At 39.9% G+C, this 15426-nt stretch overlaps 1 protein-coding gene and 2 non-coding genes across 5 annotated transcripts in view; all 3 read right to left on the bottom strand.

The window, feature by feature from the left end:
• Positions 1 to 3032: 3032 nt before the first annotated feature.
• The window catches only part of LOC121168106 (nucleolar protein 58), a 30804-nt gene continuing 18410 nt past the window's right edge, over positions 3033 to 15426 (bottom strand). For 2 of the 3 annotated variants that reach the window (XM_040997886.1, XM_040997888.1), the window contains 10 exons: positions 13742 to 13806; positions 12520 to 12654; positions 11770 to 11915; positions 11161 to 11287; positions 9605 to 9768; positions 7866 to 8000; positions 7491 to 7552; positions 5434 to 5567; positions 4060 to 4199; positions 3033 to 3551 (listed from right to left, as the gene is read on the bottom strand). In XM_040997886.1, the coding sequence (XP_040853820.1) occupies positions 3501 to 3551; positions 4060 to 4199; positions 5434 to 5567; positions 7491 to 7552; positions 7866 to 8000; positions 9605 to 9768; positions 11161 to 11287; positions 11770 to 11915; positions 12520 to 12654; positions 13742 to 13806 (1159 nt within the window). In that variant the 3' untranslated portion in view covers positions 3033 to 3500. Of the gene's footprint in view, positions 3552 to 4059; positions 4200 to 5415; positions 5568 to 7490; positions 7553 to 7865; positions 8001 to 9604; positions 9769 to 11160; positions 11288 to 11769; positions 11916 to 12519; positions 12655 to 13741; positions 13807 to 15426 lie in introns of all 3 variants that reach the window. The other variant, XM_040997887.1, reaches the window with a different exon arrangement.
• LOC121168123 lies at positions 10940 to 11023 on the bottom strand. Its single transcript, XR_005885694.1, has one exon. It is a non-coding gene; the product is annotated as a small nucleolar RNA SNORD11 (small nucleolar RNA).
• LOC121168124 lies at positions 11627 to 11712 on the bottom strand. Its single transcript, XR_005885695.1, has one exon. It is a non-coding gene; the product is annotated as a small nucleolar RNA SNORD11B (small nucleolar RNA).

A 15426-nucleotide genomic window follows, 5' to 3' on the forward strand; every position in this document is an offset into this window, starting at 1 on the left:
CTTTTTTTCCCAAAGGCAAGTATCTTCTACAAAACCACATCATCAAAAAGTCCAAGTCCACCACTACCATGAACCGAAGTCAAAGCCTTGGAATGTCTTGAACTGTCCCCAAGATATTTTGTGTTTTGGAATCAGGATAAATTATGGTTTGCGTATCACATGTGCCTCTTTCAAAATTCCTTTTAATACAAAACAAGAATCAGAAAAGAACTGGCAGTTAAGTCTGTCTCTGTAAATACGTACATTTTGCTGTTGGAGAACGGCCACAGCTGACTGTGTGGCCCTAAAGACCCCTCAACACCTACAGCAAATCAGTGTGGCAGAGGCCAGGTGCTGGTGTGGGACACTCCCACCAAAGAAGGTTCTCGCAGCTGAGCCAGAAAGAAAGGAAACAGCACAATGCTCAAGGTGCCGTCTCCTCAACCACCATTAGCTGGGAACTAATAAAAATGCAAACCCTTGCCTGCTGCCATCACCTATCAAAGCAGAAACTGGCTGCAGGTTCACCGCCCAGGTGACTACAACCAGTGGCCAGACTGAGGCCAACTGCTTCACTCAGCTCTCCCAGGAGAGTAGTGGGGCCCAAACAGTTGTGCCATCTTCTGCCACTTTCCAGGCCATTTGCGTGAAGCTAGATCAGAAACTGGCTGCTCTATTTTTAATCCAGCTCCCTGCGAACAGCCTGGGAAAACTGAATAAGATGGCTCAGGTTGTTGAAGCTCTGGCTCTGGTCTGGCTTGGTCTAGGTCCTGCCTCTTAGGTAATTTGGAGAGTGAATCAGCAGAAAAAGATTCAGCTCGGACTTTCAAATAAATAAAGGTTAAAAAGAAAAGCAAAATTCTAAAATACTCAAAGTTTGTCATTTTGAACAACAAAGCAGACTCAAAACTTTTCGGAATTAAAAAGTCAAACAAGTGCTGAATTGTGTCCAAAAGACAAAGCAGATTAAAAACGGAATTATGAGTCTAAAACCTAGAGGTTAAATGCAGAAATGACCTTCAGAATTGGCAATATTCTCAAAGAGCAGGCAATTAAAGTGGCATTTTTTTCATTTGTCTAAGGAACACAGAAACCTAGGGGTGTTAAGGTGTTAGCACCCTATTCCATGCCAGAGACATTAGTGATGGGTAAGAAGGGAACAGAAGGCCTCTACTTGGGGATGGAAATAATAAAAAAGAATTGGTCCATATCATATCAATTAAGCTATTTTCTCTGACTACCGTGTGTCACCCTAAGCACAGGGCTTCATCCAGCACTGCCTCAGCATCGAGCCCAGACCTGAGTCACAATTATATTTTATCAGGAGTCCCAGAAGAGTTCCTGTGTGCGTCAGTTACATCTGGCTCAGTGGGCGGTTCTTCTGAGTATTACACAGCTGGAATAACGGACGGGCCAGAGCTGTGTCTATTTATTTGAAAGGCAGTGTTACAGGTAGAGGGGGGATGGACAAAGATCTTCCATACACTGGTTCACTCTCCACCCCAAGCCTCAAGGGTCAGGGTAGTGTCGAGCTTCACTGGGGTTTTCCACATGGGTGGAAGCGCCGAAGCACTTAGGCCACCTTCTGCTGCTTTTCCATGAGAACCAGCAGGGAGCTGGACAGGGAGGGGACTACCTGGAACGGCCCAGTGCCCATGTAGGACCTAAGCAGCAGCATAACCCATGATGTCACACGAAGTGTGCCTGCAGAGCCGAGTTTTCAACAATGGCCTTACGGAAGCAACACTTGTACTGAAGAGAATTCGTCAAGGCCAGTCTTCTACAAAAGTTCTGAGACAGAGAACTGCAAGTAATGCTGAGGTGGGAAGAGTGAAAGCTTAGCCAAAGCCTTGTAAGGGAATCTACCAATGAAAACTACAAATAGACAACGAACTTGAGCTAAGCATTTCAAACCGAAATCACAAAGCACTTCTTTAAAACCAGTACATTATTAGCACCAAAAAAACCTGGAACATATTTTTCATTCAGTATTTACACAGCTACAATTTTTGCCCTTTTAATGAAGGCAGGTGACACCAATGGTTCAAGTCCTAGATGTTCCACTTTTGAGCCAGCTCATTATTATCACACTTAGGAAAGCACAGGAAGATGGCCTGAGTATTTTGGCCCCTGCCAACCACATGAGAACCCGAGCTGAGGTCCAGACTCCCTTGTTTGGCATGGCCCAATTGCAACCATAATGGCCATTTGAGTGAGTAAACAGCTGACTGAAGATCTCTCTGTAACTTACAGCAGTGAGATTTTACTTCATTCTCATCAAATCCATAGAAGGCTATTCATAATGGGCACTTTACTAGTTAGTGTTTTCAGGTGTGTGGGTCATTCTCCACTAATGTTGTTAAAACATAATGGTTTTCTTTGCCACTGCCCCATCCCCATCTATTGGGTAACATAAAATGACAATGCTCTCTCACAGCTTTTTGCCCAGGCATGGCTACATTTTATCAACCATTACTTCAAAATAATCACCAAGAAATAAAATCTATTCACATCTGTAATCATTTCTGTCATCTCATTTTCTGCAAAACCCTGTAAAACTAACCAGTAACTGTGATTACAGAAAAGAAAGCTGAAGTAGGGCTGCTGGTTGTATGCACATGAAAAGCTGACAGAGTTCAAAACTGCTGTCACTCCAGTCCATAATCCCAGTACTGACGTGGGTTCCTGATGCTGATAGTACAAAGATAGGCACAACATTAGCTCATCTATGAAACACATGGCTGTAAGGACTACGTAGGATCTCATTACTGCTTTCTTATTAAACACTATCAGAGACAGAATTACAAAATTATCTCTGATACTCTAAGTCTGGTTTACACCTAATTTCACTGATACTGTATTTTGTTTCATCTTGTTTCCCTTTATTACCTATTGCTCAAGATAATTTTGCACAGCATTTTAAGGCTACTTTAAAAATTAAATCACATATAGAATCAAGAATTATCTAGCTGCACCTTTTAAATTACAAACTGATAAGCACATTTTCTTGTGTTGTGAAAATAGCAAAAAGTTCTGCTCACCTAACTCCAAAATTTGAACAAGAAACAAATCTTTATTTTTAAGTACAAAGGCAGAAAGATAAGAGGGAAAAATACTGAGAGAAGGTAAGAGAAACTCAGCAGTGAGATTTTGAAATTGGTCCAAGTTCTGAAAGTTCAACTTTCAATCTAACTCCCAATAATTCTGAATGTTCAATTTTTCTACAATGTTCAATGCAATCACGAGGTGCCAAGTAAGTCCAAAGACTCTGGATCCAACATGGAAAGAGATCACAGAAATGCTTCAAAATACAAAGAAAATATTTTTATTTGTTTACCAAAGACTCTAGGAAATAATATAATAAGTTTAACAAATGCATGACAAGACACAGATTGGGTTAAAAAGCTATAGATGAATGATTTGCTTTGTTTTACTCAACCTCCCCAACATAGCAGATGGCATCTCTGGCACATTCCTAATGGAAGCGTGATGTATCCAGGTGAGAGAATGACAGTTTCCATCTATTGGTCATCATCTTTCTTTTTTTTCTTTTTCTTCTTTTTCTCTGGGCTCTGAAAGCAAACAACAAAAATATTCTGAAAAAGCTGCAAGCGGATAGCCGAGTATTAACTTTTTTTCTTATAAAGTACAAAACTTATTCTCTTGAAAACAAACTGGGGCAATCTTGAAATATAGACATATTCTTTACCTCTCTCAAAACCAATTATTGTAATGAAATCATAAAAATATTAAATGCCTATTGATTCCTGAGAGGAAAAGATTAAAATAAGGAGAGTCCAGGGCCAGTATAACAGTGCAGCCAACTAAGCGTCCACTTGTGACACTGTATCCCATTTGGGTGCCAGTTCGTGTTCTGACTGCTATGCTTCCCATCTAGCTCCCTGCACCTGTGTGGGAGATCCAGAAGGGGCTCCAGGCTTTGGCTTTTGTGACCATGTGCGGAGTGACCCATTGGATGGAAAGTATCTCCCTCTGTAAAAATCTACCTTTCAAATAAAAATGATCTTAAGAAAAAGAAAGGGGTGGTAGTAGAACCTGCCCCCACCCGTGAGTACATACTGGAATTGCTGTGCTGGTACACGGCTCTTCCTCAGAGAGCGGCTCTTCCTTAATGTGTTTCTTTTTATCCTTTTTCTTCTTCTTCTTCACAGGAGTTTCCTCTTCTACCTCTTCCACTTTATCTTCTTCCTCTTCTTCAACTGAACAGGGTCAGTGTAAAAACGTAACAATCAATCAACATCATACATCACTCCCCAAACCCTAAATCTTTTTCTGCTAATCTGGTCAACTATCCAATGGATTATGTTCATTTTATAGCTGGAAAAGTCTTTTGAGGACTGCCATAATCCCTCTACTTTCTATCGTCAACTACAATACATCTGTTACAATAAGCTGTTACTCCCTTTACAAACTGTATTGATTTTAGAGGCCTATTCAATGATGGTAAGTAACAATGCTAAGGATAAAAATAAAGCTGGAAAGGGAACAGTTGGGGAACAGCAGTACATATGGGCACTCAAGCAAAGTGAGGACATTAATTGAAATATGCACTTATTCTTCAGGTAGAGAATAAACAGTAGAATCCCAATTTCTGGGAGTCTGTTGAGGCGGTAGGCAAATTTAAGGCTTGACCAGCAAGACCAGTATGACTAGGGTAAAATGAGCAAGAAATAAATTCAAGAACGTCTGGAGCTGCTATTTCTGAGACAGGGAAAATTTTGGAATGACAGATTAGGAATGACAAGCACATAGGCATGTTAACTTTGAAAAGCCCATTGCATATAGAATTGACATCAATCTGGAAGTTGGTGTTTCAAATGTCACTAAAGAATTTAGGGATCTGATTGCTTTCAGTAGAAGTAGAAGTACAGAAGTAAAATGACCACTTTTGACCAATAAGTTACTTAGAAACCAAGTTAATCACTCACTCGTTGCTTTAATGTGCTACTCCTGCTAGAGTAATGTGAATATGCTAAAAACACAAGTGTACCCTAATTTCAACAGAGCCCCTCCCTCATTGGTGGGCACCTTTCCACTATCATTAACAAGCCAGGCTACTGAGTATGCCACTCTTTAGTTCATAAGAGAAACAATAAAGAAAATTATTATATTCTTAACTCACATTGAGTAAATTATCAAGTTGCCAGCAAGCATTTTATAAGGACATGCTTATTGTTCCTACTTTCATTCCCAATATTATAACCTTTACAGTAAAAACTGAGTTTTGGTACACTTAGTATTAATACCCAAAGCCACATGTTCAAGAATATTTGTCAGATTCTTTCTGAAGTCGGATATGCTTAGTAATATCCTAACACTTCCCAGCCAAGCAAAACAACTATTTCTTTAAGGCTTACAAAATCTGTAATTCTTTAAGAGATCAGAGTGGTTACAAGTATGTAATTCAAGAGACACCAAAACATTCAAACTCACCTTTAATTTTAATCTTGGCCTTTTTCGCTTTCTTTTCAGTAACTTCACCCTCGTCATCCACTTGTTCTATTTTGCGTTTTTTAGAGCAGGTTGGAAGTGTGGAGTCACCAGAAGGATCGTAAGTCTTCACTTCACTGAAAGAGTCAAAGAGCTTTAGAGAATCTCTACAAACACCTGCAACTGAAAAAATTCTCAAGAGATGTAATGAAAATGTCAGTAGATAATACTTACATAAGCACACAATGCTGTTTCATTTTAGTAGCTTTGGGGTAGTTTATGAAGACTAATAGTTTCCAAAAGATAAAAGCATTGATATTTTTCAAGTAGGTCAATCACTTTCAAGAAGTGGTGAGCTAAGTGAATTTTGATTTAGTAATCAATGTAGTTACTATTGTACAGGAAGACAATCAGCAAATAGGGAAAATGAATGGAGAAACCTCTTAATAACTGACTAACCCAAAGGAAACTAAATCAATACAACTTTTAAAAACATTAGGTAATGAAATGAAAGAACATAACAAAAATTTAAGTCAGTTTAATACATTCAGCCCTTTTCACAAGATCCTAATAGGCATGGATATCTTTTCCCTAAAACCCAGTATTTCCTTCAGTTCTAATGTAGCAGAATGAAAATATTGAAATATTCAGTGTCGAAAATGCAAACTGATTTTCAAAATTAGTCCTTTGAAGTACTAACAGTGACAAGCATAATGGCACAGGAAACTAAAACAACATAGGTAGCTTAGCAAATGGCACCATGGTTATGTTGCCACTTGGGATGCCCGTGTCCCACACCAGAGTCCCTGCCACACTGTTTCTGAACCAGCATCATGCTAAAGTTGCAATGGGAAAGCAGCAGGCAATGGATGGTGCATCTACACAGGTCCCTACCATCCACATTGGATACTTCAACTGAGTTCCAGGCTTTTACCTGGCACAGTTCTGGCTGTTGCAGTCATTTGGAGAAGGAATGAGAAAGAAGACAAGAGATCTTTCTCTGCCTTTCAAATAAAATTTGGGGGGAAGGGAAGTGCTGCAGATCATTTTATTTTCATATGTGTGCCAGTAGATGAATTATATAATTTTAGGGGTTAAAAGCATTAATGATTTTTAAAACAAAGATTCACAGTTTTCCAATGTTGACTGTGAATTAGAGACCTTAACAATATAGGGTGGTTATAGCAAACCTGGAAGGGAAAAACAGATACAAAGAAAATGCTGATGCCCATGTAACAGTTACATTAATTTTGCAGAACATACGAAAGCATTTCTTGGCGATACGTATTTTACCATCCACAAAAACACATTTAAATAAAACGGACAAATTGAGCTTTACCACACTAATCACAATTTCACCAATACTGAACAATGCTTCCAACTAATAACCAGAACCCTTTACCCATAAACCTTCTGTTAATTTGATAGACACATCTAACTACTTCATACTTGTGAGACATTTTTACATTTGTCTTCAGTCTTTTAAGTCTTTTTTTAAAAAAAGGATTTCACTGTAGATTAACTGAACAAACTTCATGCTGTAGGGGGAACATGAAAAGAAAAATATTCACTTCTGGGAGGTGTATCATGGAGTAGCAAACACCAGCATCCTTTATCAGAGTGCCAGTATGAATGACAGATGCTCCACTTCTGATCCAGGTCCTGGCACCAGGAAAGCTGGAGGAAAATGGTTCAGGAGCTTAGGCCTGACCTAGACAGTTAGAGCCATTTGGGAGGAAACCAGAAGAGGGAAAATTCTTTTTCTCCCTCTCCCTCCCCAATTTCCAAATAAAAAAAATTTTTTAAAGAAAGATATTTACCAACAATTTCTTCAAACTAGTATGTGTGTGCAATTTAAAACTCAAAATGTGTATGGAAAATTACATGGTAAGGGAAAAAAAATTAGGACATATAAAATGACAATACACAGTTCAATTCAGCCACTCTAGAAATGCATACTCCTCAAAGCTTGTAAATATTTCATTTGATAATTTAGAGAAGATTAAAAACTAAAATTTCACATAGAAACTATTAATTCAGCCTTCCCTAAATTTACTCACCTTTTGTGTTCATATTTTTCTGCTTTTGCTAATGCCTTCCCTGTTCCACTTATTTTTCTTATCTAAAAAGAGAGCGGGAAAATACCAATAAAATTCTAAGCCATAATCGTTTTATAATACATTGTGTAGTAAATCAGTGGGCCAGCAAGAAGTAACAATTCTTGTTCCTCTGATGCCATATCTTGATGATATGAGCACTGTTTAATAATACATGAATTCTTGATAAGAGAAATTGAACAGGCACACAAAATTTTACTGAGCATACTACAGTGCATGATCATACATTACTTTTTAGCAGATGAAGGAAGTTAAACTACCACCAATCCCCTAACTTTCGACAGGTAACATTCGCAATGGGCAGGATATGGGTCTTACCCCTCTATCTTCCAAGGTCCTCAACCTGGCCTCTAATTTGGCTCTATTCTCAACTCCCATCGCAGAACTGGAGTCCTCACCAAAAGCATCATAACGAATAGCCAAAACAGTTTTGGCTGCCAGCATTCGGGAAATCTGATAGGAAACACAAAGTTTGAAGAAATCAAAGAATATTCAAAAGTGATGAGAAATAATTTATATCGGGGGGGGGGAGCAGAAAATCATCACTTTTCCCAGGATTTCTATGAGTTGCACAATTCAGGTCACCTACCATTTGACTTTCAGGTTGCAAGTAATGGCTAAACAGTTACTTTTCACTCTCAATGGTTCAGTGAATAAGAAAGAACTTACAATAGCTCATATGTGAAAGCAGCTCATAATATTCCAGTGCCTTCCATTAGTTTCTATTCAATGACACTAGTAATACATCCTAGAGTTATTCTAAAGCAAATCTATCCTCTCGCAAAGTCTTAAAAATTTTTATGGACCTTTTGAAGAAAATTCTTTTTCATCAACTTTATTGAAAAGAAAGACACACATATGCAGATATCTCCCAAGTGAGTGGCAGGAGCCCAATTACTTAGAACCATCCATTGATTTCTCTAAACAGAGCAACCAAACTAGAACAGGTAATCTGATATGATATCCTGTTCATGGTAATCAGTGGCTTAGCCCACTGAGCCACATTGCCAGATAAATAATAAACATTTTTTTACAGAACTTTTATTTTAGAAAATTCTGTTGAATTATTCATTGTACATAAAGATTTATCAAAGGATTCAACGTGGGCTAGTGCTAAGACTTAATGGGAAAAGCCACTGCCTGGGGTCTTGGATACTCCATTTTCCATCCAGCTCCCAGACTGGGAAAGCAATGGAAGACAACCCAGGTTCGTAGGCGACTGCACTCATGTGGGAGGCCGACACAAGCTCCTAGCTTTGGACCTGTCCACTTCTGGCCATTGAACCTACACTGGGAAGCTAATCTGTTGATGGGAGACCTCTTCATCTCCTCTATCACTCCTCTGACTCTTTCAAAGAAATATTTGAAATTAATATTTAAGTGAAAAATAAAAAGGATTCAGTGAGTGAATGTCAGATTGTTTCACTCATGAATGCAGTTAGAACTTGCCACAGTGAATACTACTGGTATGTCACAGCAGGGATCCTAAATTAGTTTTAACAGGACCTACAACAATTTCTTTTGACAGTACACAAAAATAATGTTACACAGTGAAGAACAGGAAAAACGGGGCCAGCACCACAGCAAACTAGGCTTCTGTCCGTAATGCCAGCATTCCACATGCGTGCCAAGTTCACGTCCTGACTGTTCCACTTGTTACGATTTATTTTTATGGGGAAGTCACAGAGAGAAAGAGACAGAGGCATCTGTCCACTGGGTCACTCCCCAAGGAGCTGCAATGGCCAGAGCTGAGCTGATCCAAAGCCAGAGCCAGGAGCCAGGAGCCAGGAGCCAGGAGCCAGGAGCCAGGAACCAGGAGCCCTCTCTGGGTCTTCCACACAGGTACAGGATCCTAAGGCCTTGGGGCCATCCTCGACTATTTTTTCAGGTTAAAATCAGGGAAGTGGAGCCGCTGAGACAAGAACCAGTGTCCATATGGGATCCTGGCGGTTGCAAGGTGAGGATTTAGCCACTAGGTTATTGTGCCAGGCCTGATATTCACTTCTGATCCAGTTCCCTCTAACGTTCATGCCTTTCCAAATAAATCTGCATCTCACCTTCCCTTTGTGTTTAGGACTTGTCTGGCCCACAAGTGAAGCATGGTAAATGAGACCATACTTTGGGGTGTCCCGTCGAGATTTGAGGGCCCGGAAGAGTGCCTTTTCTGCTCCAAGAATCTGAACTGTAGAAGCTGCATGCTTAGCCAAATTCAAAAGAGAACCTACCAAAAGAAGGAAGCAGGTAGAAAAAACACATTTGCAAACATTTCAAAGCTCCATGGGTAAGCCTCAGGCCATGTTTCAGTATCATTTTTACAGCTGCCATATAAGTAAATATTACCTACAATTCAGAATTCTGTAGTACAGAAGTCCCAGATAATCCTTGTTTCATTTGTTATTCCTTCATTAATACAAGCCAGAGCTTAATATCCGTGTGATGATGTGATTTGCCCAAAGGATGGCATTTACATTTCAACATTCCATGAGCACAGAAACACACACACACACGTAAAAAAAAAATCCAAGCACTTACTAAGATTTGGGACTTAAAATATTTAATTGCCATAGATACAAAAAAAGTATAAATACAAATAATCAGATTTTTAAGGATACTTCAGTAGAACCTAATTAAGTATCCAAACTTCCAATTGTTTCAGATACAAATTATGAAGAGCTGCACCTATCAGCATACTAATCAGCAAGAGACTGCTTGTTTGGGTTGTTACACAGAACATTCTCTGTCAGAAAACATGCACCATCAATGCTATGGACTCAAACCCTACTGATGTGTTATTAAGTGCAACAAACTCAGACTTCTGTCAATCTGTGTATTTGATAGTGCTACAAGATTTGCTGCACCTGAGATGTAGAAAAGACAGTGTAATTAATACCAGATGAAATTTTAAGATTCATTTTAGCTATGTGAACGGCAGAAGAGAAAAAGATCTTCTATTTGCTGGTACACTCCCCAAATGGCTAAAACAGCCAAAGCTGCGTGCCAGGCTGAAGCCAGGAGCTTCTTCCAGTTCTCCCACATGGATGACATGGGTCCAAATACTTGGGTGGTCTTTTGCTGCTTTCCCAGGCAAATAGCAGGGAGCTCAATGGAAGCAGAGCAACCAAGACAGGAGTCAACACCCACATGGGACGATGGCAACACAGGTGGCAACTTCATGCAATACACTATGCTAGTACAGGAATCCTAGACTATTCTAGACCTACAACCCAGGACAGCTAACTGAAAATTTTATAAAATAATACAGTTAATAAAGCCACACTAGTCTTAAATACCCAGATGAATGCATTGTAATACCTTCATCAGAATCAGAAAATTTAACTATACATTGAATCTATTCCAATTAACTGTAACAAGCTTCTAACGATGGACCGTAAGTGTCTCAGAAGAGGTAGTGACTAAAGATGCCTTCATTATCCAAAAGGAAATCAGGCAAACAAACAAATATCATCATTGAACACTTGGTCCTTAGCCCACACCCATATGCAACTTACCTATTTTTATCAACTAAACTATTGTTAATAACTAAAGATTTAAAATAAAAAGCCATAAGAAAAACCCAAACACTTATATTTATAAATCACATGAAAAGCGTCACCTGCATGAGCAATAAGCCGTGCTCCAACTAATTCCCCGACCATGACTGTGACATTGGGTGCAATGGCCATCATGCGATTCTGCAGATATTCATAGAGCTGGGTTCTATATTCAGAGATTTCAATCACCTAGTACAGAGAATAAAGAAGTCACAAATAAGGGAAAAAATACCAGATTCACACAGCTTCAATATTAGGAGAGTCCTGACTTATCAAAGACCAGCTGCTCAACACTGGGTAGATTTATTCTTGATTCCACTCTTCAATAATTTCTTCAATATTGCTCTTATGTTTCAAAACTCCAAAGGTTAGACACTGAGTCATTATTTTTAGGATTTTTGTGTATAGTACAGGCTATACCAAAAAAATAAGCCTTATTTCCTTGAATGCCAATGGATTCTTGATTAATAGCTGATGCTTACACAAATTGTTACTTTATCTCTCCTTGCCTTTGTGTCCTTGAAACTAAGATGGCATCAGATGAGGTAGTGACTGAACACCCTCATATTTAGATTGTCAGGTGAACCCAAGTGGGAGAATCATCATTGCCATCAGAAAATTAGTATTACAGAGCTGGTATCACTACTAGATTTTCTACAGGGCTAACTGACCTGGGTGCAAAGATGCAGAATGTTGCAAATATCTTCTTCTGAAACTTCTGTGCCCATAGATATTTCTGCAGCTGCTTTCACTTCAGCTTCAACTTCTTCTGGGAGCAGTTCAGAAAGTGTAGCAGAAGCATAGTTCTTCCTATCGCCTATAGTGTTTGCAGAGGATGAAGGAGAATCACTCTTCAACAAATTATATAAAATCCGCCACAATATTCAAAAGAAAAAGTAGAGATAAGCCAATGAAAAGGATGCCTAAACAAAACAAAAAGTGAACAAGTTTGCCCTGGTATTGTACTTAGGTAAAGGCTTTCCTTTAGAGACAAAAATCTTCCATCTTCACTGGAAAAAATAACTAAAAATTACGACATAATACCCAATAAGAACTTGAGAAAGGACAGCATAAGACTAACAAAACTGAAAAAGAGAATTTTGGACTGAAAGTGGGGCTGGTAATGCTCAGGATTTGCTCACGTCCACAGCTCCCTCTCTTAGTGACTAACACTCCTCAGCTGACATTCAAGACCAACAAAAATTCCCAAATCAGTGAACCTCTGTCGCATAACCTACCAAAAGCCAAGTCAGAAGCACTGTTTCTGAAGTCTAAGTCATTAAATGCTCACATCTCCCAAAACACAAAGAACTTGTAAAAGACCCAGGGAATTTCATGAAAAATCTACTTTAATTCATTTTTTAGGATTCAATCAAATTCAGTTCATTTCAGTGCCTTAAGAAAATACACAAATAACTCACCAACTTTCTGTAAACACTTGCAGTATGTCAAATTATCCGAAATAATTTTTCCTAATTCAGGGAAATGCCAGCCATACCATTCTCTACATCGCATAATATAGTTATTTAGTTCTTTATCCAGGTCATCCAACAACGCTGTAGATTAAAACAACAGGTATTAAGTGACAATACTACTGTAACAATATAGGGCAAATCAGGGCAGGCGGGCATTGAGGTCATAGAAGGAGGAAATCCCAGAGCCAAGTCTTTGGTTTTGCCTGATCACCTGGCTGCTATAAACGCTACTGCTATGAACACAGGCATAGTTACTCAGAATGCCCGACTCAGCTCTTCCGGAGAGAAGGGGAGGGCCTTGTGGCTCCTTTGCTTCTCATCCAGTTGGATGGCTCAGTATTTGGGTTCATGTCAATCAGAATGAGTTCTGGGCTCCAGATTTCAGCATGCCCAGTATAGCCCATTGTGTCCATTTAGGGATAAATCAGCACACAGAAGATCTCTCTCCCAATCTCTCTGCCTTTTAAAAAAATAAAATTCAAAGAAACACTCTTATGGGAACATATTTAGAGGAGAGATTTGCTAGCACACAACTTTTACAATTGGGAAACTAAGGACAAAAATGTTCCTAAAAAATCACTGGGTGGGATAATAACCCTCTACAGAGCCAAGCAGCAAAAAGTGAATACATAACAATATACTTTTTTTGTAGAAAAAAAGTGGCCTATATGTTAGTGTGATTCACATTATCTCTAGTCAAATTATGGCTAGTTTACTCTACGTAGCTGTAGTGTTTCTCCAATTTGCTTCCATTCATTTCATATTCTAGCTAATTTTTTTGAAGATTTATTTTTATTGCAAAGACAACCCAAATATATGGAGAGGTAGAAAGATCTTCCACTCACTGGTTCACTCCCCAGTGGCTTCATTGGCCAGAAGTGGGCTAATCCAAAGCCCAGGAGTCAGGAGGTCTTGGTTCATCCTCTCCTGCTTTTTCAGGTTACAAGAAGGGAGATAGAAGGGAAATGGAGCAGCTGGGACATTAACAGGAATTCATACAGGATCCCAGTGCTTTCAAGGTGAGGATTAGCCAATGAGCCATCACACCCAGCCCTGATCTTTCTTAGCATTATCTTAAACAGTTTCAATTAAAAAAAAAAAGATAGCTTCAATAATAAGATAATTTCACAAAGATAAGCATATTAGATTTTTCATATACCATACTTACAAATAGCCTGAACAATCATTGTGTCCACTTTATCAGCACTAAATTTCAACCTATACCGAGACAGGCTGTAAACAGAAAATAGCAAGTCATTAAGGCAGTATTAAGAAAAAGCACTTAAATTAACACTTCTAAAAAAACATTTTTTTAAAGGTTTATTTATTTATTGGAAAGTCAGATATACAGAGAGGAGGAGAGACAGAGAGGAAGATCTTCCATCCGATGATTCACTCCTAAAGTGAGTGCAATGGCCGATGCTATGCCGATCTGAAGCCAGGAGCCAGGAGCCACTTCCAGGTCTCCCATGCGGGTGCAGGGTCCCAAAGCTTTGGGCCATCCTTGACTGCTTTCCCAGGCCACAAGCAGGGAGCTGGATGGGAAGTGGGGCCGCAGGGATCAGAACCCGCGCCCATATGGGATTCTGGCGCGTCAAGGCGAGGACTTAAACTGCTAGGCCATGCCACCGGGCCCCAAATTAACACCTTTTAAAAACTGCATTTTTCAGCAACTATTATGGAATTTCCTTGAGAGTACCACTGTGTACCAGAATCACGTTTTTTTGTTTTTTTTTTTTTTTGCTATGTGTTCTTAAAATCTTTGCAAATACAATCTGTATTCGGTCTCCCATTGTTGAGTGGAAAAATGTGAATGAGCTTTTGCTTTCACAATTTAATAATAAATATTCATCTATAAAAAAGTGTCTTTTTTTTTTTTAAGCTAGCTCTGACACTTATTACAGCTACTTGCTACAGTCTGGCAGTCCACAGGCGATGGCTCGAGTATTTGTCTTCCTGACACCCAAGTGGGAGGCATGGATTGAGTTTTGGGCTCTTGGTCTCAGGCTAGTCTAGTCAGGTTGCGGTAAGCATTTGGGAGAATGAAGCACACTGGTCTCTGGATGCTTTTCAAATTACATTGTGTTAGTTTTCTAATTAGAAAGATTCACTAAGTAAGAAGTACATTACCAAAATTCTGAAATATACATCCTGCTAGATCATTTCTTTAAAAATAAATAAATACTTATTTATTTTTTTTTAAAGATTTATTTTTATTGTTTTTCATTGGAAAGGCGGATATACAGAGAGGAGAGACAGAGAGGAAGATCTTCCGTCCGATGATTCACTCCCCAAGTGAGCGCAACGGGCCGATACTATGCCGATCCGAAGCCAGGAGCCTCTTCCGGGTCTCCCACGCGGGTGCAGGTTCCCAAAGCCTTGGGCCGTCCTCGACTGCCTTCCCGGGCCACAGGCAGGGAGCTGGACGGGAAGCGGGGCTGCCGGGATTAGAACCGGCGCCCATATGGGATCCCGGGCGTGCAAGGCGAGGACCTTTAACCACTTGCGCCACCGCGCCGGGCCCCTTATTTATTTTTATTCAAAAGATTTACAGGGGACCCGGCGCGGTGGCGCAGTGGTTAAGGTCCTTGCCTTGCACACCCGGGATGCCATATGGGCGCCGGTTCTATCCCGACAGCCCCGCCTCCCTTCCAGCTCCCTGCCTGTGGCCTGGGAAAGCAGTAGAGGAGGCCCAAAGCTTTGGGACCCTGCACCCGTGTGGGAGACCTGGAAGAGGCTCCTGGCTTCGGACCGGCATAGCATCGGCCCGTTGTGCTCACTTGGGGAGTGAATCATCGGATGGAAGATCTTCCTCTCTGTCTCTCCTCTCTGTATATCAGCCTTTCCAATAAA

The sequence above is a fragment of the Ochotona curzoniae genome, unplaced genomic scaffold (genome assembly GCF_017591425.1).
Source record: "Ochotona curzoniae isolate NIBS_2020 unplaced genomic scaffold, NIBS_Ocur_1.0 patch58, whole genome shotgun sequence".
Lineage (NCBI taxonomy): Eukaryota > Metazoa > Chordata > Mammalia > Lagomorpha > Ochotonidae > Ochotona > Ochotona curzoniae.